This window comes from Lottia gigantea (assembly GCF_000327385.1).
Source record: "Lottia gigantea unplaced genomic scaffold LOTGIsca_228, whole genome shotgun sequence".
NCBI lineage: Eukaryota > Metazoa > Mollusca > Gastropoda > Lottiidae > Lottia > Lottia gigantea.
Window position 1 is genome coordinate 114,503 of NW_008708627.1, and position 20,060 is coordinate 134,562.

The following is a 20,060-nucleotide window of genomic DNA, read 5'->3' on the forward strand; positions in this document are numbered from 1 at the left end:
CGAAATAAACACGTATAAAAATCAATTTTTTAGATTTGTTAGAAATAAAGAGGGAGGGGGGTACCATTGGGGGTGCTAACCTGTACCCCCTCTGGGCATGCATCACTTGAATCAAGTCAGCTTTATACAATTGTTTCTATCTTTCCATGTTTAACAATGGTTACAAAATGGGTTCAAAAAGAGATTTGATTTGTAAGAAAAATCTTGTTATTGAAAAGCTAGTATTTACTCCCTGTTTGAATATAACAGGGCAATTTCTGTTAAAGGGACAGGTTCGCCTTTTTCGGGACTTGAACATATTAAGGTAGTCTTCAGAAGTACAAGAACTGTACCAAAATCACATAATTCCTTCAAATAGACCTCAAAAAAATAAAATTTAACTTTTTATTTAATTCGTTCTCAAGCTTATCGATATCCTGGAAATTTGGGTATCGGAAAGTTGTACGTCTGGATGATAAGAACTATAAGAGTAAATAAACTATATATTATAATTTTGATTTATCAAGTCTTTAATGATTTTTCAAAATGAAGGCTCTTAGAATGAGTCATGACTGTGGTACAATTGCCTCCCGAAAATGGTGAACCATGGACTTAAAGTTTCAAAATGTTTTCTCAAGAGATATATTTGACTCTGTAAAATGGTGCTTGAATAGGTAATAGGAATTTTATTCATCTGAATGTTTGTGAAATAGTCTCTAATTTATTTATTTATTTATCATTTGAATCAAAACCATTCTCACTGCCACACTATGGGGCTGCTTGATTGGTGGGTTCTGCACATACAGGATTTAAGGAATCAACAGAACATTCAATAAAACAAGTTGGAACGAGTTCAGAATGCGTTCCATGTGTGCTGAAAAATTAATTGATGCAGACAGAATTCAAAATGGTGGAGAAGGAAATGGATGGATGACATATCAGCTTGCATACTGTTCGAACTCACCAATCAAGCACACCCATATGCATTATAAACAAACTCTCTAAAAAAGGAGGAGTGTTTGTGTAAGATTTATTGTAGGCTTACATGTCTTCAGCTGTTTTTATTGAAAAGTGAATGCTGTTAATATTTTCTCATTTACAGAAGGTCTCTGAATTCTAGAGGTGTTCTTATCTTTTAATTTGTATTAGGGACAATACCAATTCGTATATGCTTCCTGTAATTCTAGAAAATTCCTGTTTGATCATGATATCAGCATTGCAATAACATTTTGGTAGTGATATAGGCCTACAAAATATCATGGTCCATTGATAGCAGAGCTAAAGCCTACACAAATAAGACCAAATTCGTCTCGAAGTGTAGAGATGAAAATAAGTTCTAAATTTCCAACTTCAGTAGGTACACAGGCTGAAAATAGGTCAGTTGTGAAACTCTGAATAACAACATGATTCAAGTTCTGTTTTAATATTTCTAGGCCTGTGATAGCGCCATCATAACCTGATTTTTCTGGAATTACAGGAACCACAGATTTTGCATGTGAAATGTTAATGGTGCAAATTGAATAATATGTGTCCCTAATACATCAATCCAAGTAAAATTTGAATTTCGTTTCTTTTTATTTCTGATACTTTTACTCTTCATTGTAATCTAATAACTTTTCTACCAAAGGTCTGTCCCAATGATGTTATTTTTAACCAATCAAAACGTGTCATGTAGAACCCATCTCTTAATGAAAAAAGGAATTGTGGGATGGTGGAACCCAAAATAGAGCAAGATGACAGCCAATTGGGGTTTCGCTATCCAACAATTCCTTATTTAATCAAGAAACAAGCTTTTGACGACATGCTGTTATTGGTTAATAATACTACCTTTGGGACAGGCTTTTGGTAGGAAATTCTTAAATTAGAATGTAGACCGAAAATATCATAAATAAAAAAAATACGAAATTGTTATCTAGTTTTAATCATATTGTTTATACATATATACTTGTATAAAGGCTTTAATGTGCTGATGATCTGTAATTTATAAGAGCAATTTTCTTTTCAACTTTTTTAACTTTGGTCTGAAGTTATCCTATGACTTGTTGTAAACTAAACTTATAATTACCTAATCACACTCAGTTAAATCTGTAACTTTTTTGAAAAGTTAAAGTGGTTTTCGAAAGTTTTATGTATATCAGGGACACTGATATTATCAATTTCCATCATTCCAATTTTCAATTAGACATCTATGGTTCCTAAAATTCCACAAAAACTAAGTGTTTGATGACGTCACTGATTGCAGAATATGAATTATCACATAATTAATTTAATTTAACATCAAACAGTTTTAGTGGAATTGCAGGAACCACAGCATGTCTGATTGAACATTGGAATGGTGTAAATTGATGTTATCAGTGTCCGCGATACACATAAAATTTGTTAGAAAACTTCTTTACAATCCCTTTAATATTTGACGTCTGTTCATTTTCAGTTGTTATTTTCTGTTATTTTCAAATCATGTGTCTTATAAACATAATTATTATTTTATATGTATATAGTACTGTGCTTGTTTGAATGGTTTTAGGATATGACTTGCCTCAGGAAAAAAAAATTAACAATTTATAACACCAAATTTCATTTTTGGCAAGTTAAAGAGATTGTAAAGAGGTTTTCTAAATATTTTATGTGTATCGGGGAGACCGATAGCATCAATTTGCACCATTCCAATTTTCAATCATATATCTGCGGTTCTAGAAATTCTATTAAAACTAAGTCATTTATGACATCACCCCCACAAAGGTCTTTAGTTATACAAGCAAAATTTTGCGGGTGTGACATCATAAAACACTTAGTTTCACTGGAATTGCAGGAACCAGAGACGTCTGATTGAAAATTGGAATGGTGAAAATTGATTCTATCAGTGTCCCCGATTAAAAAATCTTTATAATCCCTTAAAATTTTGATTTGCATTTCTTAAAAATTCGAAAGCAATTCAAAATGTTCCAGTAGTTAACCTTCAAAAAGATCTTATCAATGATCTTAGTTCCTTTTTTAGTTTTTTTGGCAAAAATAATCAAGAAAAAAATATAATTTGATTTGATTCACAGATCATCGTGATCAATTTTAATTTTAGCTTATCAAAGGAAATATAGGTTCGCAAAGGTGTCATTTTGAATCGCAATCTTAATTTGAACCCTCTTTGGAATATGGCGTGGCAGAGACGCTTCAAAAACAGTACTTAGGCAATATGGCCGCCATCTTGCTGTATGAGGTCGATTGTTTTTATGTTTTAAATTTTTCAGAGACTTTTTCTCTGGTTTAGGCTCATGTTCAACTGCGACCTAGAAAAGCGTCTAGTTGTTTGGATAGGACAATGAACCTGTGTACTACAGGCTGTGCACGTTAAAGATCCCTCGACAGTTGGAAATCGAAAAAGAGCAGGCTAATGCCGCTGTCCTGGCATAATTTCCCTCATTGCACACTGCATGGTGTTGCCTGTCAGAGTATTTATTGGTAGACATATTTAACATCAAATGTTTTGATAAAATCTTAGATCTCATAAAATATTAAAGAGATTGTAAAGAGGTTATCTAAAATTTGTATGTGTATCCGGGACAATGATAACATCAGTTTGAACCATTCCAATTTTCAATCAATCTGTGGTTCCAGCAATTCTACCAAAACTAATTGTTTTAAGACATCATTAATCCCGAAAGGCCTTATGTGAAACAAGCATTTTGCGATTAGTGATGTCAAGAAACACTTAGTTTTAGTGGAATTGCAGGAACCAATTTCTGAATGAAAATTGTAATGATGCAAATTGATTCTATCAGTGTCCCTCATACACGTAAAAAATTTAGAAAACCTCTTTACAACCCCTTTAATTAATTAGGTACAGATGCCTCGATCAAATTTTGGATCTCATAAAATATTATGATACTGTATTTTTCTATTATGTATAAATACATTTCCTGTCTTTACAAAAAGAGTCCAAAAGAGATTTTTTAGCACGTAATAAATAATGTTTGTAGTAGTGACATCATGTGGTAAAGTTTTTCTGGAATTGCAGGAACCAGAGATGTCAGAAATTGGAATTGTGCAATATAAATGTCCCCTATACTCATAGTTTAACAAATCTCTTTTGGGACCCTTTTAAGTAATAACTTCTTAGAATGGACATAAAATTTAAAGTCTCAAACTTGGTCAATGAGAGTATATAATCATCAGTTTGATTTTCCAGGTCCCATCTATATAAGATGATATATCCATTAAACTAAATAATTATTACTTAGTTTAATGGATTATTACTTAGTTTTATAGATTTATTAGATTATAGAGAGATTCTGTTGTATAGTTATGACACCAGGTAAGTCCACTGATGAACAAAGACTCAATTTGGCCAAGTTTAAAAATTTCAATTTTTTGGTCATCCTAAGAGGTAGTATATCTTTAAGCTCAAATATCATTTGCTCATTATTCCTTATATTATATATAATTTCAATACATTAAAGATGGGTTTCCTTATTTTCTGAGTGTAAAATTAAGCAAACTATTTGATTAATTGGAGTTTCTAATGAATTATCATGTATTCTTTAACATATCATTATGTTCTTATTGCATATAATTAAGAGTTTTAACCAATCATAAATGTCTATGTATGGATAGTCTGGATAAATAAAAAAAGACGTTCTGACCTTTCTTGATCGGTCACTCATTGGAATTCTGCTCGTAATTCTCTAATTTAGCTAATTATGAATTGATTATGGACATGTGAGACAAACCGGTATTTTTCCAAGTCATTAGAACACCTCTACTATCTTTTCATATATAGCACTCTCATTTTCATAAATGAAAATAAGGGAACCCATTTTGCTGCTTGAGTGTACTTGTGAGAAAACTCAGCTTTGAAGTTTGGACAACTATGTTTTAATTATGTATAGTATTGCTTAATATGAAGAATTAAGAATGAAACAACTATATTTTACAAGAATAACAACTTAGGTTCACATTCACAGTTAAGGATCCTTTCTACCAGCTGATCCTTGCCCAAACCTCGACTCGAATTATGATCGAAGCTAATTCATATTGACAGTAGATCTGAAGTTTATTTTCAAAGATATTTTTGATCTATTCAGTTTACCCACTACAGATAATCTAAGATATGAGGTGATGATCCATCAAGTCTGTATGCTGTAATTTGTTATTTTCTTGGATATTTTACTGCTGTGTAATTGTTATCTTGGGGAAGCCTTCTTCGGAAGAAATAGGAATTCATAAATTAAAGGGATAGAAAATAGGTTTTCTAAAATTCTTATGTGTATTGGGAACACTGATAACATCAATTTACACCATTCTAAACGTCTGTAGTTCCTGCAATGATGTCACTAATCTCAAAATATGCTTGTATCACATAAGTCCTTATGCAATTAGTGACATCATCAAACACTTAGTTTTAGAGGAATTGCAGGAACCACAGATGTCTGATTAAAACTTAGAATGGTGCAAATTGATGCTATCAGTGTCCCCAATACACATAAATATTTTAGAAAACCTCTTTACAATCCCTTTAACATAAATCCATATGGTGCCTGTGAAAAAAACCATTAACAATATTTTTTGTGAACCTATAAGAATTTCCAGTATCTTTAAAAGTGATAAACTTCTATATTTTGATGTTCTTATTAACTTTATCTTTCTTTATATTTTTCAATTTACATGGTTTGATGCTGTTGTCTTTCTAAGGTCTTAACGGGACAGATGCGCCATCTTTTTGACCAGTCATACCTTAGTCTCAGAAACGGGAATTTTTTAGCTAAGCCAATCAGTACTAGTGTTCACAGCTCACCAACAAAATTTGAGCCTTCAAATCCATATGTGTCAAGAATTATCCGCATTTGAAAGTTAAAAAGACGAGTCCTCTTTTTTTGAAACATTGCCATATATGGAAAAAGAAAGTGAAGTTCCTAGTTTGAAGTATTTTTGAAGCAATTAAGCAGTTTTTGTACATTTCTAGTACTTCTGGAAGACTATTTACATATATATTCAAGACTCAATAACTACCCAATATGGCGCATCTGTCCCTTTAATATAGTATAATTATTGTATATATGAATAAATTATAAATGTTGATGTATATTTATTTTTTGTTTATTTGTTTGTTTGTTGAGTCTCATGATGTATCTATAATTCAATAACCAGAAATAAATAATAAATTGTTAAATAAACTTTCAATAGTTGAAACATTGTTTCCATTTGTTTACTTGCCTTGGAAGGCTTGTCCAAACCCTTACCTGAGTGTTTCAGCTATTAGCCGTTATAACTGCAGAAATCACACAAAAAAATTGAAAATGGCCCTGATGCTGAAAAAAAAAAAGAAATTTAATAGGTTTTCGGATGAATTTAACTGTGGTCCTAAATTACAATTACCTCCCCTTACACATCTTCCGTTACAGAGACTGAAAAGTATTTTCAAGATGTCGGAAAATTTCCCAAACTTTTTTCTTGAGAAAGTTTCAAATAGTTTTAGCTCAATGTTTAGATATATTTTCTGCAATCGGAATTAGGCAATCAATAGACTTATTTTTCAGGTTACATTGTGACATTTCATCTGGTGATCCTGCTATCATCTAATATAAAAAGTAAGCTCTTCTTTTGCATAACATGACAAGTGTCAGTTCGGTCAATGTGTCAAATCGACCAAAAATCTCAGTAGTAGAGGCGTTCAATGTCATTCCAGCACTTTATGGCCCTTGTCTCCAATCCTATACATTCAAAATATCTGTATAGACTTTTTGAAAGTTCTACATGTATACAATACTCATCATTCCTTGCTTACAGCTTTGATATCACATATACACATCTGGCCTGCCCCTTCCAGAATCTATCCCAGACTCTGATGGATATTTTGACAGTTGTCGGCTGGGGTATACCCTGTTAAATGATGATTTTCCACACCTTCAAAGATGCATTTCTCTCTAACATAATGTTAATTTATCTTTACGATGACTAATTTAGGACATCAGCGTAACTTTCAATGTTTTAATATCATGTGACTCTGTTATCTTGAACTGTGCCTACAGTTTTAAATGATTGATGCAAGATCAAAAAAACTTTTTCCAATTATATCTGGGTTTTGCAGATCAGAGGTACGGTATCTAAATAGTTTAAAAACCCCTGCACCTGCAGAGATGTGGAAAGTCCCCATTTAACACAAACACTGACTATATTTCTGCCTGTTCACCAGCCAACATCTTTCCAAATAGCTGTCAGAGTCTGGATTAGAGAGAGATGTTTCGGTCTAATTCTGCTTAAATGAGATAATAAATTAAAAGCACACACGATTTTTTAATATTATAGACATGGAGGTAGTAATTGCTGTTATTCGACCTAAACCAAACGTAATTACACAAGATTATCGTGCTAGATTGTATGATATTTTACTGTTAGATAGTAAAACCCCCCCTGGTGAAAAAGTCAAGCAGTCCAAGTATTTGCCAATGTTATCTATGAATATTATAGAAGAAGAACCACGAGAGTTGGTTTTATCTCACCTATATAAAATTACTGGTGCTGGTGAATCAGGAGCTGGTATAAAAGGTAGACAGTATTTTGATATATTGAAGGGATTTAGTCATCGAAATATTTGCTTATCCAACTTTATGTGTATTGGGGACACTGATAGCATTAATTTGCACCATTCCAATTTTCAATTTGACATCTCGTCTGTGGTTCTTGCAATTCCAATAAAACTAAATGTTTGATGACGTCACAAATCACTCATAATGCTGGGCCTTTCGCAATTAGTGACGTCATCAAAGACTTATGTCATCAAACCACAGATGTTTGATTGAAAATTGGAGTGTCCTTGATATACATACCAAATTCCATGAGAACTTGACTAATCTTGACTACTGGCTCAAGCGACCTATTTTCAGATGTACAAGTAGAACTTATTCTCATGTCTACGCTACAAGACGAGTTCGGAACATTTGTTTAGAGAAGTGTGCTTAGAGAAGTGTCATTAATGAAAGCTTTTCAGTTAAACACTAGGTTGGTTTAATTGTGTAGGCTTTAGCTTTAAATTACTTATTATTGTATGATTCAAGGTGAACGAGCCATACAGATACCATGTAATGATCAAGTAGATTTACGTATTCAACAGAGAGAATCACTCTCTAGGTTTTCTCTCTTTTTTGTAGCAGTTAATTCACATGGTAAGTAAAATATTTTTATTTCAGTAGGTTTTCAACCTTTTTTATTCCATTACCCATCATAGGATCCTTGATCGATTGCATTACTCCCCTTTCCCCTATAAATCCTTACTGTTACACCTCTTCCACCTATAAATCCTTACTGTTACCCCTGTTCCCCCTATAAATCCTTACTATTACCTCCTTTCCCCCTATAAATCCTTACTATTACCCTTCTTCCCCCTATAAATTCTTACTATTACCTCCTTTCCCCCTATAAATCCTTACTATTACCCCTTTTCCCCTATAAATCCTTACTATTACCTCCTTTCCCCTATAAATCCTTACTATTTCCTCTTTTCCCCCTATAAATCTTTACTATTACCTCCTTTCCCCCTATAAATCTTTACTATTACCTCCTTTCCCCCTATAAATCCTTACTATTACCCCTCTTCCCCCTATAAATCCTTACTATTACCCCTCTCCCTCTAAATCCTAACTATTACCCCTCTTCCCCCTATAAATCCTTACTATTACCCCTCTTCCCCCTATAAATCCTTACTATTACCCTTCCCCCTATAAATCCTTACTATTTCCCCCTTCCCCCTATAAATCCTTACTATTTCCCCCTTCCCCCTATAAATCCTTACTATTTCCCCCTTCCCCCTATAAATCCTAACTATTACCCCTCTTCCCCCTATAAATCCTTACTATTACCCTTCCCTCTATAAATCCTTACTATTACCCCTCTTCCCCCTATAAATCCTTACTATTACCCCTCTCCCTCTATAAGTCCTTACTATTTTGTGATTTTCCCTGAAATTTTATATTTTTTTGCATCACAAAATCCCAATGTTAGAGAGGGCAGGAATATGATTGGCTAGTGATGTCATCAAGCAGATTAATGTTCAAGAGGGCCATCTTAAGACCTTAACTGAAGTGGCTTAATTAAAAATAAAAGCTAATAAAAAACAGAACAGAAGTTTGGTCTAATTTTGATTAGACTTGTAGTGAAGCACAGAAGGCTCAAAGCATGCTGAAATAAAATCAGGTGTTGAATGTAACTTCAATCAATTCATTTCATTGAATCTTTTTATCTATCAAATCGGTAGTAAATTGTTATTGAACAACATTATAGTAGAAAAGTTGATTTAATTTTATACTTAATATATTTCAGATAAATTAAATAAAACATTTGTGGATCAAGCTCAACATACCCCTGGCTTTTATCAATTAGATTATGTCTTAGAAGTTTTAAATAATGGGTCTGTGAATTTCCCGTCACCAACGCGTAGTCTGTTAGCTCATTTAGAAAGGTAAGTTGTGATGAAAAACCAATAAAAGTTCAATCCAAGACAGGATTTAATGCATTTTTCTGTAAGTGGCATTCAAGGGATTGTAAAGAGGTTTTCGAAATTTTTTATGTGAATCAGGGACAATGATAGCATCAATTTGAACTATTCCAAGTTTCAATCAGATGTCTATGGTTCCTGCAATTCGACCAAAACTAAGTGTTTTATGACATAGCCTAGCCTACTTTGGAAAAAATAGGAATTTATCAATTTATATACATTCATATGTTGCCCATGAAAAAATAAATTTGTATCAGGGACAGATGTCTGTGTTCCTACAATTCCACTAAAACTAAGTCGCTAATCGTAAAATATGCTTTATGACATAAGACTGTTTGTGATTAATGACGTCATCAAACACTTAGTTTTAGTTGAATTGCAGGAACCACAGACAGCTGATTGAAAATTGGAATGGTCTAAATTGATGCTATCAATGTTCTGGATAAACATAAAAAATTAAGAAAACTCCACCCTTATCCCTTAAAGATATGATTTTATACTTTATTTCAGATGGCTACATGATAAACATTCCCGTCCTGGAGCTGCGGAGTTTTTATTTTCTCAACGAACAGATTTCCGAATCCGTCTGACTGTCCATAATCCAGTCTTCATTCCAAGTCGTTTGGCACACCAGAATGATGGTTCAAATATTAGTGATCTGCCTACAGACTTCCAAATGACCGCCAACGAGGCCTTAGCCAAAATGTTGTCCATAGAAAAATGTGATATTGTTAAAATGAATCCTTTATTTGGTTCAGGTCTTTCTTATGTTACAAAGGTAAGTGAGTTTTGCTTTAGCTCTGGGGTTAATAACCTCTGGTTCGCGACCTTAACTGGGGTTATGAAGCACTTTTCTTGGTGTCGCAGACTAGTCTGAAAACTTTTTCGAAATTGAAATGGTTTGTGAAAAGAATGTAATCATAACATTACAAATAAAGAACAAGATCGTCACATCGTGTTGATGTTAAGCCACGCATTGCAAAATTTGTCACTGAGAAACCGGCGCAACCATTGCATTGATCTTTGGTCAAATATTCAACGATAATGTAAACGATAACGATGTATTAATACAATAAAATTGAAACGTGAAGTTTTGTTTTTAATTTGAAAAGTCGTGATCTGATACTAGTATATGTTTTTGGAATGTGGATGCTACTTGTACCTTGTTTTTTGGGATTGACAAAGATAAAGATTCATTAAAACGATTTGTATTAGCTGTTGAGAGTTTAGCAAATAGTGTGGGTTTCTTTTGTGAGAATAATCACAATGTCTGCATTGTCAATTGTCTGGGGTCTTGTTTCTCAAATATCTTTTGATGTGAATTTAGTTTTGAATTGCTCTTGAAGAAATTTAATTTTACGACAAAGATGAGTATAAGATATTGATAGAAAAGGGGGTCCATAGCTTAATAATGTTCTTGCAAGATAGACAAACAATTACATAAAAATGTCATTTTCTATTTTAGGCAAATATGGTTGTGACTAATAAGTTTTGGGATCAGGGAATTGTTTTACCTGGTCTTAGAACACCTAGCGTCATGGAGTAAGTCCTCATTTTATTTTTCTCAATTCCAAGTTTTGACGTCTGCCAAATTCAGTCAGAACTCTCTTTATAATAAACTGAACACTTACCCAAACTTGCTATATGACAAGAGTTAATCTCTTGCTGCAAGCACGTTTCTGATACGAAATCTTCATCAGTCAGGACAGCTGGTGGTATTTACTGAATGGAGCTCGATTGGAGAGCCCTGAACAGATTCTGTCTGTTCCCATTCTGCCCCCAAGCAAGCTGTATGACAAAATTTTACCATCTCATTCCTTCTCTGCCATTCTGCACCTACTAATTTTTTTTCGCGCACTGTTCCAACATGTTTTGTTGAACGGCCTGTTGATTCTTTGAGTCCAGAACGCACAAAATTCCTGAATCGAGCGGCCCCCTGTATTTCATGATATTGCAGGGAACCTAAATGGTGTGATAAATATCCAGTACATGATAAAGCAGCAGAAGGTGATATTGATGGAATTAAGGCACTGATTCAACGTGGTCAACACCATTCCAAAAAGGACTCCATATCCTGGGCACCTATACATTATGGAGCTTGGTAAGTACAAAACTCCATATCCTGGGCACCTTTACATTACGGTGCTTGGTAAGTACAAAACTCCATATTGTAGGCTCATGTAAATTATGGAACTTGGTAAGTACAGGACTCCATATCCTGGGCTCCTAAACATTACGGAGCTTGGTAAGTACAAGACTCCATATCCTGGGCACCTTTACATTACGGTGCTTGGTAAGTACAAAACTCCATATCGTAGGCTCATGTAAATTATGGAACTTGGTAAGTACAGGACTCCATATCCTGGGCTCCTAAACATTATGGAGCTTGGTAAGTGCAAGACTCCATATCCTGGGCTCCTATACATCATGTATTGTAAAAGTGATTCTGATTGGCTGGAGAGTGGCTTGTGATTGTATGCTATAAATAGCTTGAAACATCACCAATAAATAAATCTTGTTAGATCACAATGGAGACGGACAACAAATTTATAACAAAACAAAATTGTAATCTGATTTCAATTTGATTGCTTTAATACTGAAGACATCACAGTAAACAGAATTCACTGAACAGGAGGATTCTTCTGTAACTAAATATTTCTATTTATTTTTATAGGTATGGGAAGACTGATGTAGTTAGTGTATTACTAGATTTGGGCTGTTCACCGAATGTTTCCAACAATAATGGATATACGCCATTACATATGGCCGCTCAGAAAGGCTATCCACTAGTAGCTAAATCTTTATTGTTGCATCGTGGGATTAATGTGGTAAGTGTAAAACACAAGATTTTCAGCTTTTAAATCGGAAACTATGAAATTTATAATACATGGGCAGTGGCAATGCCAGTTGGGGTACAGGAGTGGCCATTTGCCCCTCTAGAAAAATGTCACAATCGCAAAAGTGCCTTTTGTGATTAGGCATATTTAGCAATTATTGTCTGAGCAAATTAAAAAGTTTTTTTAATTTTTTCGATATTTTTGAAGAGAATTGGAATATCAGCCTCAAAATAGTACTGATAGTCCTAGAATGTTTTTGTGTTGATATATATATAATGTTTTGTAAGTTTACATTGAAAAGAAACACATTTCATTCGTTGAAATTTCAACCCCAAAAATGTATAATGTGTGCTTATGTTTATATTTTATCAAGACAATCTAAGACTAACAGTACTATTTTGAAGCTGCTATTCCAATTCTCATAAAAATAATAGAAAAAATTCAAAATACTTTTTACTTTGCTCAGACAATAGTGATGTCATCAAATACTTAGTTTTTGTAGAATTGCAGGAAGCACAGACATCTGATTGAAAATTTGAATGGTGCAAATTGATGCTATACACATAAAAAATTTCGAAAACCTCTTAACAATCCCTTTAATTTAAAACCAAGAACATGGCAGCAGTCTAATTCAATTCACCATTAATTACAGAATGCTAAAGATAGCAGTGGAAGAACAGCTCTAGATATATGTTCACAAGCTCCAGATAGAGACAGACGACATGAAGAAGTTTTACAATATATCAGAGAAGCTCAAATGAGACCTGTAAGTATAGGGGTCACTCGATTGGTGGGTTCTGAACCTTCAGGATTCATGAAATCAAGCAGACGTTCAATAAAACAAGTTGAATTCAGAATGTGTTCCATGTGGGCCGAAAACATAGTAAGTGCAGACAGAATCCAAAATGGCGGAAACTGTTCAGAACTCTTCAATTGAGTGCAACCATAGTCATATTTTTTATGCAGACATTTTGATTGCAAATGGTGGCCAATTCTTTAAGAGGAGTGACAGTATCGAAATAGGTATAAGTCATAACACAGTTACAGTAACTTTAGTTACTGTCTGTAATTTTGTATGGAGAAAAATTTTGCATTTTTTGTTTGTTTTTGGATCAACTCAGTTTAATTAAGCCAAACTATTGTCAGTTGTTTTTTTATTTGTAATATAGCCACTTCAGTAAGGGTCTAAAGACAGCCTTCTTTGACGTTACACCAAATCAACTTTTTGACCTAACTCGATGACGTCTGCTTTAACCAATCAAATTTCTACCCTTTCCAGCGCTGGCATTTTCTCACACATTGTTTAATAGGTTAGGTCAAAAGGTCAATTTGACTAGGTTCAAGAGGGTTGTCATTAGACCCTAACTAAAGTGGCTATGTTAGAAATAAAAGCTTATAAAAAAGGGAACGTTTCGAACTGCCATCAACTATTTTTGTGATTTTTCTAGAGTATGACTATTGAGATCTTTCTAATGGATAAATCATCTAAACAGTTAAGATTACCGTCTGGACATGATACCACAGTACATCAACTCTGTTTATTGATGTTAGAGGTAGGTTATGTATTTTGGTAAAGGTTTTAGGGCCCCAGTTCCCAACTTTGGATGTTTTCACCCCCTGGGGTGTGGGACTAGGGTGTCAGGGGTCTGGTCAACTGGTGTAGGAGAAGAATTTATTTTCAGTTGAGAGAGAGCCTAAGATCATCACATGCTGAAAATGTAGATGAAACAAATTTTTGGGGGTATGATCTGGTTTTAGGTGATTAATCCAGGGGTGTGAAGGCTGGAAAATTTTGGGAACCACTGCATTAGTGGATGAGAGCTGACACCGGGCCGACTCTTGAAAGTACTGGTAAAGAATAAGGTTTTCAGCAATGAAAATGCTTGCATTAAAGGGATTATAAAAAAGTCTGTGGTTCCTGCAATTCCACTGACTAAAAGTTTGACGACATCACTAGTTGGGTCTCATGTGATAAAGTGACATCATCAAACACTTCCTTATTGAGGAATTGCAGGAACCACAGACATCTTATTGTAAATTAGAATGGTACAAATCGATGCTATCAGTGTCCCTGTTACACATAAAATTTTTAGAAAAAGTCTTTACAATCCCTTTAACTCTTTCAAATTTGATCTCTCATCATTCGCACTGATGATAATTCAGAGATTTACACCCAAAGATGTCAACAGAGTTTCTGCTTTTATATTTTCACAGAAATTTACATCTTATTCTTCAAAGCACTCCATCATATGGAGCAACAACTCTAAGCTTAAGATTAATAGATATGGGGGCCGCGGTGGCTCAGTGAGTTAGACGCTTCCTCCTATACATAGGTCCAGGGTTCAATTCCAGCAAATGTTGAGATAATACATTCAGAAGAGTAGGCTGACAAAATTTCCCTCATTGCACACTTCTATTTTCTATTTAGGAGTTTGGTTTACCTCAAGGAACTTATTTAGATATTTTTACTATTTGGACCTGCTCACCAAGTTTACGTAAGTATATTTTATTATCCTAGTACGACATCCTAGAAACAGTGTTAGAAATTAAGAGCCTAGGACATCCTAGAAACAGTGTTAGAAATTAAGAGCCTAGGACATCCTAGTAGGACATCCTAGAAACAGTGTTAGAAATTAAGAGCCCAGGACATCCTAGTAGGACATCCTAGAAACAGTGGTAGAAGTTAAAATCCTAATAGGCATCTTAGACACAGTGTTAGAAGTTTAGATCCTAGTAGGCATCTTAGAAACAGTGTTAGAAGTTAAGATCCTAGGACATCCTAGTGTTAGGGAGAGGGAGAATGAAAGCACAGGCACCATTGGGTTGACATCTTCCCCCGGAATTCGTAGATGAAAGGGCCCCACTAACAATTTTCCAATTTGCTCCGTTTTGCACCTCTGTGACATTCTCTAAAAATGTATACTTTATAATTTGATTGATGTTCTGTAGAATTACAACTGAAACCTGATCATAAACCAACTCGAGAATTAGAAAATTGGAATAAAAGAACAGTTCACATGCTAGCTGGAGCGAGAGATGAAAAACCTGTTTTAAAATGGAGGAGAAATGCTAAAATTAGCGTTGACAGAGAAAAACAGGTATTTTGAAGCTATTTAAAGGGACAGATTCACCATCCTTTTGATCAATGGTGCCTTAGGCTAAGAAACAGGCATTTTTTTTTTAGCTCCTAGTCAAAATTTGAGCCTCCATGTGTGTCCAGAATTATCTGTGTTTGAAAGTTAAAAAGACATCTATAGAAATAGAAAGTAAAATTCTTAGTTTGAGATATTTTAGAAGGAATTATGCTACTTTCATACATTTCTAGTATTTCTGAAGACTATTTACATATAATCAAGACCAAAATCAACCCCCAAAAATGTTCAATCCCTTTAATAGGGTTTTGTATTCATTCATGTACATTTCCTTGCAAACACTCTAGAATCTACAGATTAACAATTTTGTAGTTATAAAATGAAGATGAAATTTGAATATTAGCTATTGTTGATAATTCAAAACAGAGTTATTTCCCTTGGTCTTACATATGGAAAATGTTAGAGCTTTTTAAGTTTACTTTAAGACTCCAAGGTGACTCTTGATTGGAGAGTTCTGAACAGGTTCAGTCTGTTCCAATTCTGCCACCAATCGCACGGAATGAAGGCAGATATGTCACTTTCAAAATTTTCTTATCTATTTCCTTTTCCGCCATTTTAAAATTTTCTACATGAATTCTGTTCCAACTTGTTTTACTGAACATCTGGTTCGAATCTTGAATGTGCAGAAGCTACCAATCAAGTGGCATGAAAAGTACTTACACCTCAGAAAGAAAGGTTTCTTGGTTCGTATTTTCTATACCTAACTAAAGAATGTAAATGAAATTTTTGTTTTAGCTGTTGCACCCTGAAGCTATAAAGATGTTGTTTCATGAGGCTTATGATAATTATATTAATGCTCTATATCCTTGTAAAGACCACGATGTGCTCATATTCTCCGCTATTTTATTCTGTATCTATTTTGGTGAGCGTGAATCCTCTACAGCCAAGACTTTGTTATCAAAGTGAGTATACCTCTATTATACCGCTCTGGATGGTAATTAGCCCAAAAGGCAGTCAGATTCATTTGGTTTTTCTAATACACCCATATTATAATGTGGATGTATATTGCCGTCGGGCCTGTCCGTCTGTTCACATTTCTTGTAGGCCTTATAGAGGCTACAGTTTTTATCTGATCTTGATGAAACTTGGTATGCATGTATATATTGATGAGATCTCAGTCAAGTTCCAAATTGGTAGTTATCGGACGAATGGTTTTGGAGTTATTGCCCTTGTGTGTACAGCGATGAGACATTGTTTGAATTTGATGATAATTTGATGAACTGTTTCAGGTTTTTGCCTTGATTAATAGATGATTTTAAGATTATTTGAATATTCAGTATTAAGCCACTGAAGATTTTGTTATCATTTTTGACAGCTGGTAGTGGGTGTATGTTACCTTGCTTGGCAAGCTATCTTTTATTATTGTCTGAGAAAATCAAGTTTTTTAAATTTGTTCGATATTTTTTAGTGTTGAAATGGTTAATCAGTTAACCGATTTCACGGGTAACTGGGTCTGATTTGATATAATCGGTTAACCGTCAATTTTATAAGAAGTAAAAAGAGAGCAATTTTGACCGAAAATCGAGTTGCTTAAAATAAAACAGTTATAAAGATCGTATTACTTTTTAGTTTGTTTCTTCTTGCCTGTCAGTCAGCTTCAAATTTTAACTTGTAAACACTCTAAAAGGGACAATTCTTGACGGATTTTAACGAAATGTGGCTTGAGTGTTGGTTATCATCCAAGGATAAAATCAGAAGAATCTAAAAATATTGAGTATGAGTTATTGCCCTTATTCTTGAAAACGCGTTCAATTTTTATCTTGTAAACTTTCTAGAATGTACAATTCTTGACGGATTTTAACGAAATTTGGCTTGAGTGTTTGTTAACATCCAAGGATAAAGCCTATTGAAAATCAGAAAAATTGAAAAATATTTAGTATGAGTTATTGCCCTTGATCTTGAAATATCGTTCAATTTGTAGCTCATAAAAACTCTAGAAGGCATGATTCGTGCTGAATTTTGACAAAACTTGGTTTTATTATTCATTATTGCGCTGAAGATTGAATATTTGTCTTCTAGAGTTTTCAGGAGCTAAAGATTGAACACGGTTTCAAGAACTAGGGCAATAACTCATACTCAATATTATTCAGTATCGCCCTAAAGAGTTCAAAAGAAGTGTATGACTGAAGGTTGAATAATTCATACTAGTGATTGTTACTGTATTGCTAAATATTTATGTTCAAAATTAAAGCTACCACTGGGCGTATATTACCTTGCCTGACAAGCTATCTTTAATGAATTATCATGTATTCTTAATCATATCATTATGCTTTAACCAATCATAAATGTCCATGTATATACAGTCTGGATAAACAAAAAAAAAATTTTGGACCTTTCTTGATCGGTCACTCATTGGAATTCTGCTGGTAATTCTCTTCTAATTTAGCTAATTATTAATTAATTACGGACAAAATGGTATTTTTCCAAGTCATTAGAACACCTCTTCTTTCTATTCATATCAGTATTAGCATTTTCATTTTCATAAATGAAAGAAAGAAAACCCATTTTTGACAGCCTTCTGTCATTAATTGCTTACCTATATTTAACTCACACTTCATGATGGCGATAAAAAGCATGCAGTTTTAGTTTCGTATTTTAAGTGTAAATTTCTAATTATCGACACAGACTTTGTAAGGAAATTATGTTGACAAAAAATACAGCTTGCTCTGCTGTTATCAAATGTCATAAAAATAATTAGACTGCTCTGTGACGCAAACTCTTTTGTTTATAATAGCTCACTTTAAGGTATTGTAAAAAGGTTTTCTAAAAAAAAATTTATGTATTAGGGACACTGATAGCATCAATTTGTACCATTCCAATTTTCAATCAGACGTCTGTGGTTCCTGCAATTCCACAAAAACTACGTTTTTGAATATGTCACTAATCACAAAATATGCTTTTTCACATAAGACTGTTTGTAATTAGTGACGTCATCAAGCACTTAGTTTTTGTGGAATTGCAGGAACCACAGACATCTGATTGGAAATTGGAATGATGCAAATTAATGCTATCGGTGTCCCTGATACATATAAAAACTTAAGAAAACCTCTTTAAAATATCTTTAAGACAAAGTATTTTGTTTGCACTCACTTTTGATATCAAATTTTGTTAATACTTCTTTACAAGTTGTAAATTTGACCAAAATTTCAACATAGTACTGGATAGCCTTAGAATGTTTCTCACGTTGATGAAAATATAAATACATCCAAGAAATTAAATATTAAAATATCAAAAGTGACAGATATTTGTTCGCGTCACAAAATCCCAGCATTGGAGTGGGCATAAATTTGATTGGTTGGTGGTATCATCGGTATCACAAATGTTCAAGATGGCCGTCAATAGACCCTAACCGAAGTGGCTTTATTACAAATAAAAGTTAATAAAAAGGAACGAAAGTTTGGTCTGTATTATGCTAGCCCATTTTAATTATTATGAATTCCCTTAGAGCCAGCATGCAATGAGGGGCAGCAGCATTAGCCTGCTCTTTTCGATTCCAACTGTCAAGGGATCTTTAACGTACACAGCTTGTAGCACATGTGGTCGCGGTTTATAGTCCTATCAGAACGACTAGACGCTTTTTCCATGTCAACCCTCTTACCTGCATCACTGACAGGGAAACCAGGTTGAAAAATCCGAAAGTTCATCTTGACTTTTGCCGGGATTGAACCTTGAACATTCATGTCACTCGCTAACTCACTAACTCACCCTGAAACTGGGGGTACGAATAGCGTGCAGACCGACTCAATGGGGGGACAATTGTAGAGGCTGAATTCAACTCTGTGGAGGCATCCTGATGAAATCCTCTCATTGAGCGTCTGAGAGGGTTCTCCAAGGAATATTTCCAAGGAAAAAACCTATTCCTACTTCTTTTACGATGGTCGTGACGATTTTTTTGGCTGCAAATTCTAGTACTTCTTATCAATACGCATGCGTCTGTACGAAAAAATCGCTTCGTGCGAAAAAAATCGTCCCGTGGAAAAAAGCCTTAAGACTCCATTCATTTCTTTTCCTGATAAAACACAGAAGTTCTGTATATTTCTAGTGAAAGATATATGAAGCAGTTGGTGCCAGCTGTAGTGTTAAAAGCTAAAGGTCCACTAATAAATAAAATTCTAAAAGAATATAACAATAGAGACCAGGTTATAGGCCGTGAACGATCGACTTTTGTAAGTAGACACCACAAAATTCATATTTTATCTTTAAAGGGACAGGTGCACCATTTAAAGGGGTTGATTTTAATCTTAAATATATGTAAATAGTTTTCAGAAGTACTAGAAATGTGCGAAAAATGCATAATTCCTTTAAAATTTCCTAGGAATTTTAGTCATCATTTCTATATTTGTCTTTTCTATATATCACAGAGTATCTTAAATTGACGAGTCATAATTTTGACATTCAATTCCAGATAATTCTAGACACACATGGATTTGAAGGCTCAAATTTCGACGGTGAGGTGTGAACACTATTACTGATTGACTTTGCTAAAGAATTCCCATTTCTGAGACTAAAAGGTGATTGTTGAAAAACGAATGGCGCATCTGTCCCTTTAAAGGGAGAGATTCACTATCTGTTTCACCAATCGTAGCTTGGTGTTCACAGCTCACCGAAGAA

General features: G+C 34.0%; 1 protein-coding gene across 1 annotated transcript in view; it reads left to right on the forward strand.

Annotated features, from left to right (window-relative positions):
- Window positions 1-7,277: 7,277 nt before the first annotated feature.
- The window catches only part of LOTGIDRAFT_174957 (hypothetical protein), a gene marked incomplete at both ends in the record, with an annotated part of 14,480 nt that continues 1,697 nt past the window's right edge, over window positions 7,278-20,060 (forward strand). Inside the window, 13 exons of the mRNA XM_009054846.1 lie at window positions 7,278-7,515; window positions 8,025-8,132; window positions 9,286-9,424; window positions 9,971-10,238; window positions 10,926-11,002; window positions 11,418-11,561; window positions 12,135-12,288; window positions 12,950-13,063; window positions 13,746-13,850; window positions 14,726-14,792; window positions 15,247-15,395; window positions 16,185-16,351; window positions 19,492-19,615. Of these exons, the coding sequence (XP_009053094.1) occupies window positions 7,278-7,515; window positions 8,025-8,132; window positions 9,286-9,424; window positions 9,971-10,238; window positions 10,926-11,002; window positions 11,418-11,561; window positions 12,135-12,288; window positions 12,950-13,063; window positions 13,746-13,850; window positions 14,726-14,792; window positions 15,247-15,395; window positions 16,185-16,351; window positions 19,492-19,615 (1,854 nt within the window). The remainder of the gene's footprint in view (window positions 7,516-8,024; window positions 8,133-9,285; window positions 9,425-9,970; window positions 10,239-10,925; window positions 11,003-11,417; window positions 11,562-12,134; window positions 12,289-12,949; window positions 13,064-13,745; window positions 13,851-14,725; window positions 14,793-15,246; window positions 15,396-16,184; window positions 16,352-19,491; window positions 19,616-20,060) is intronic.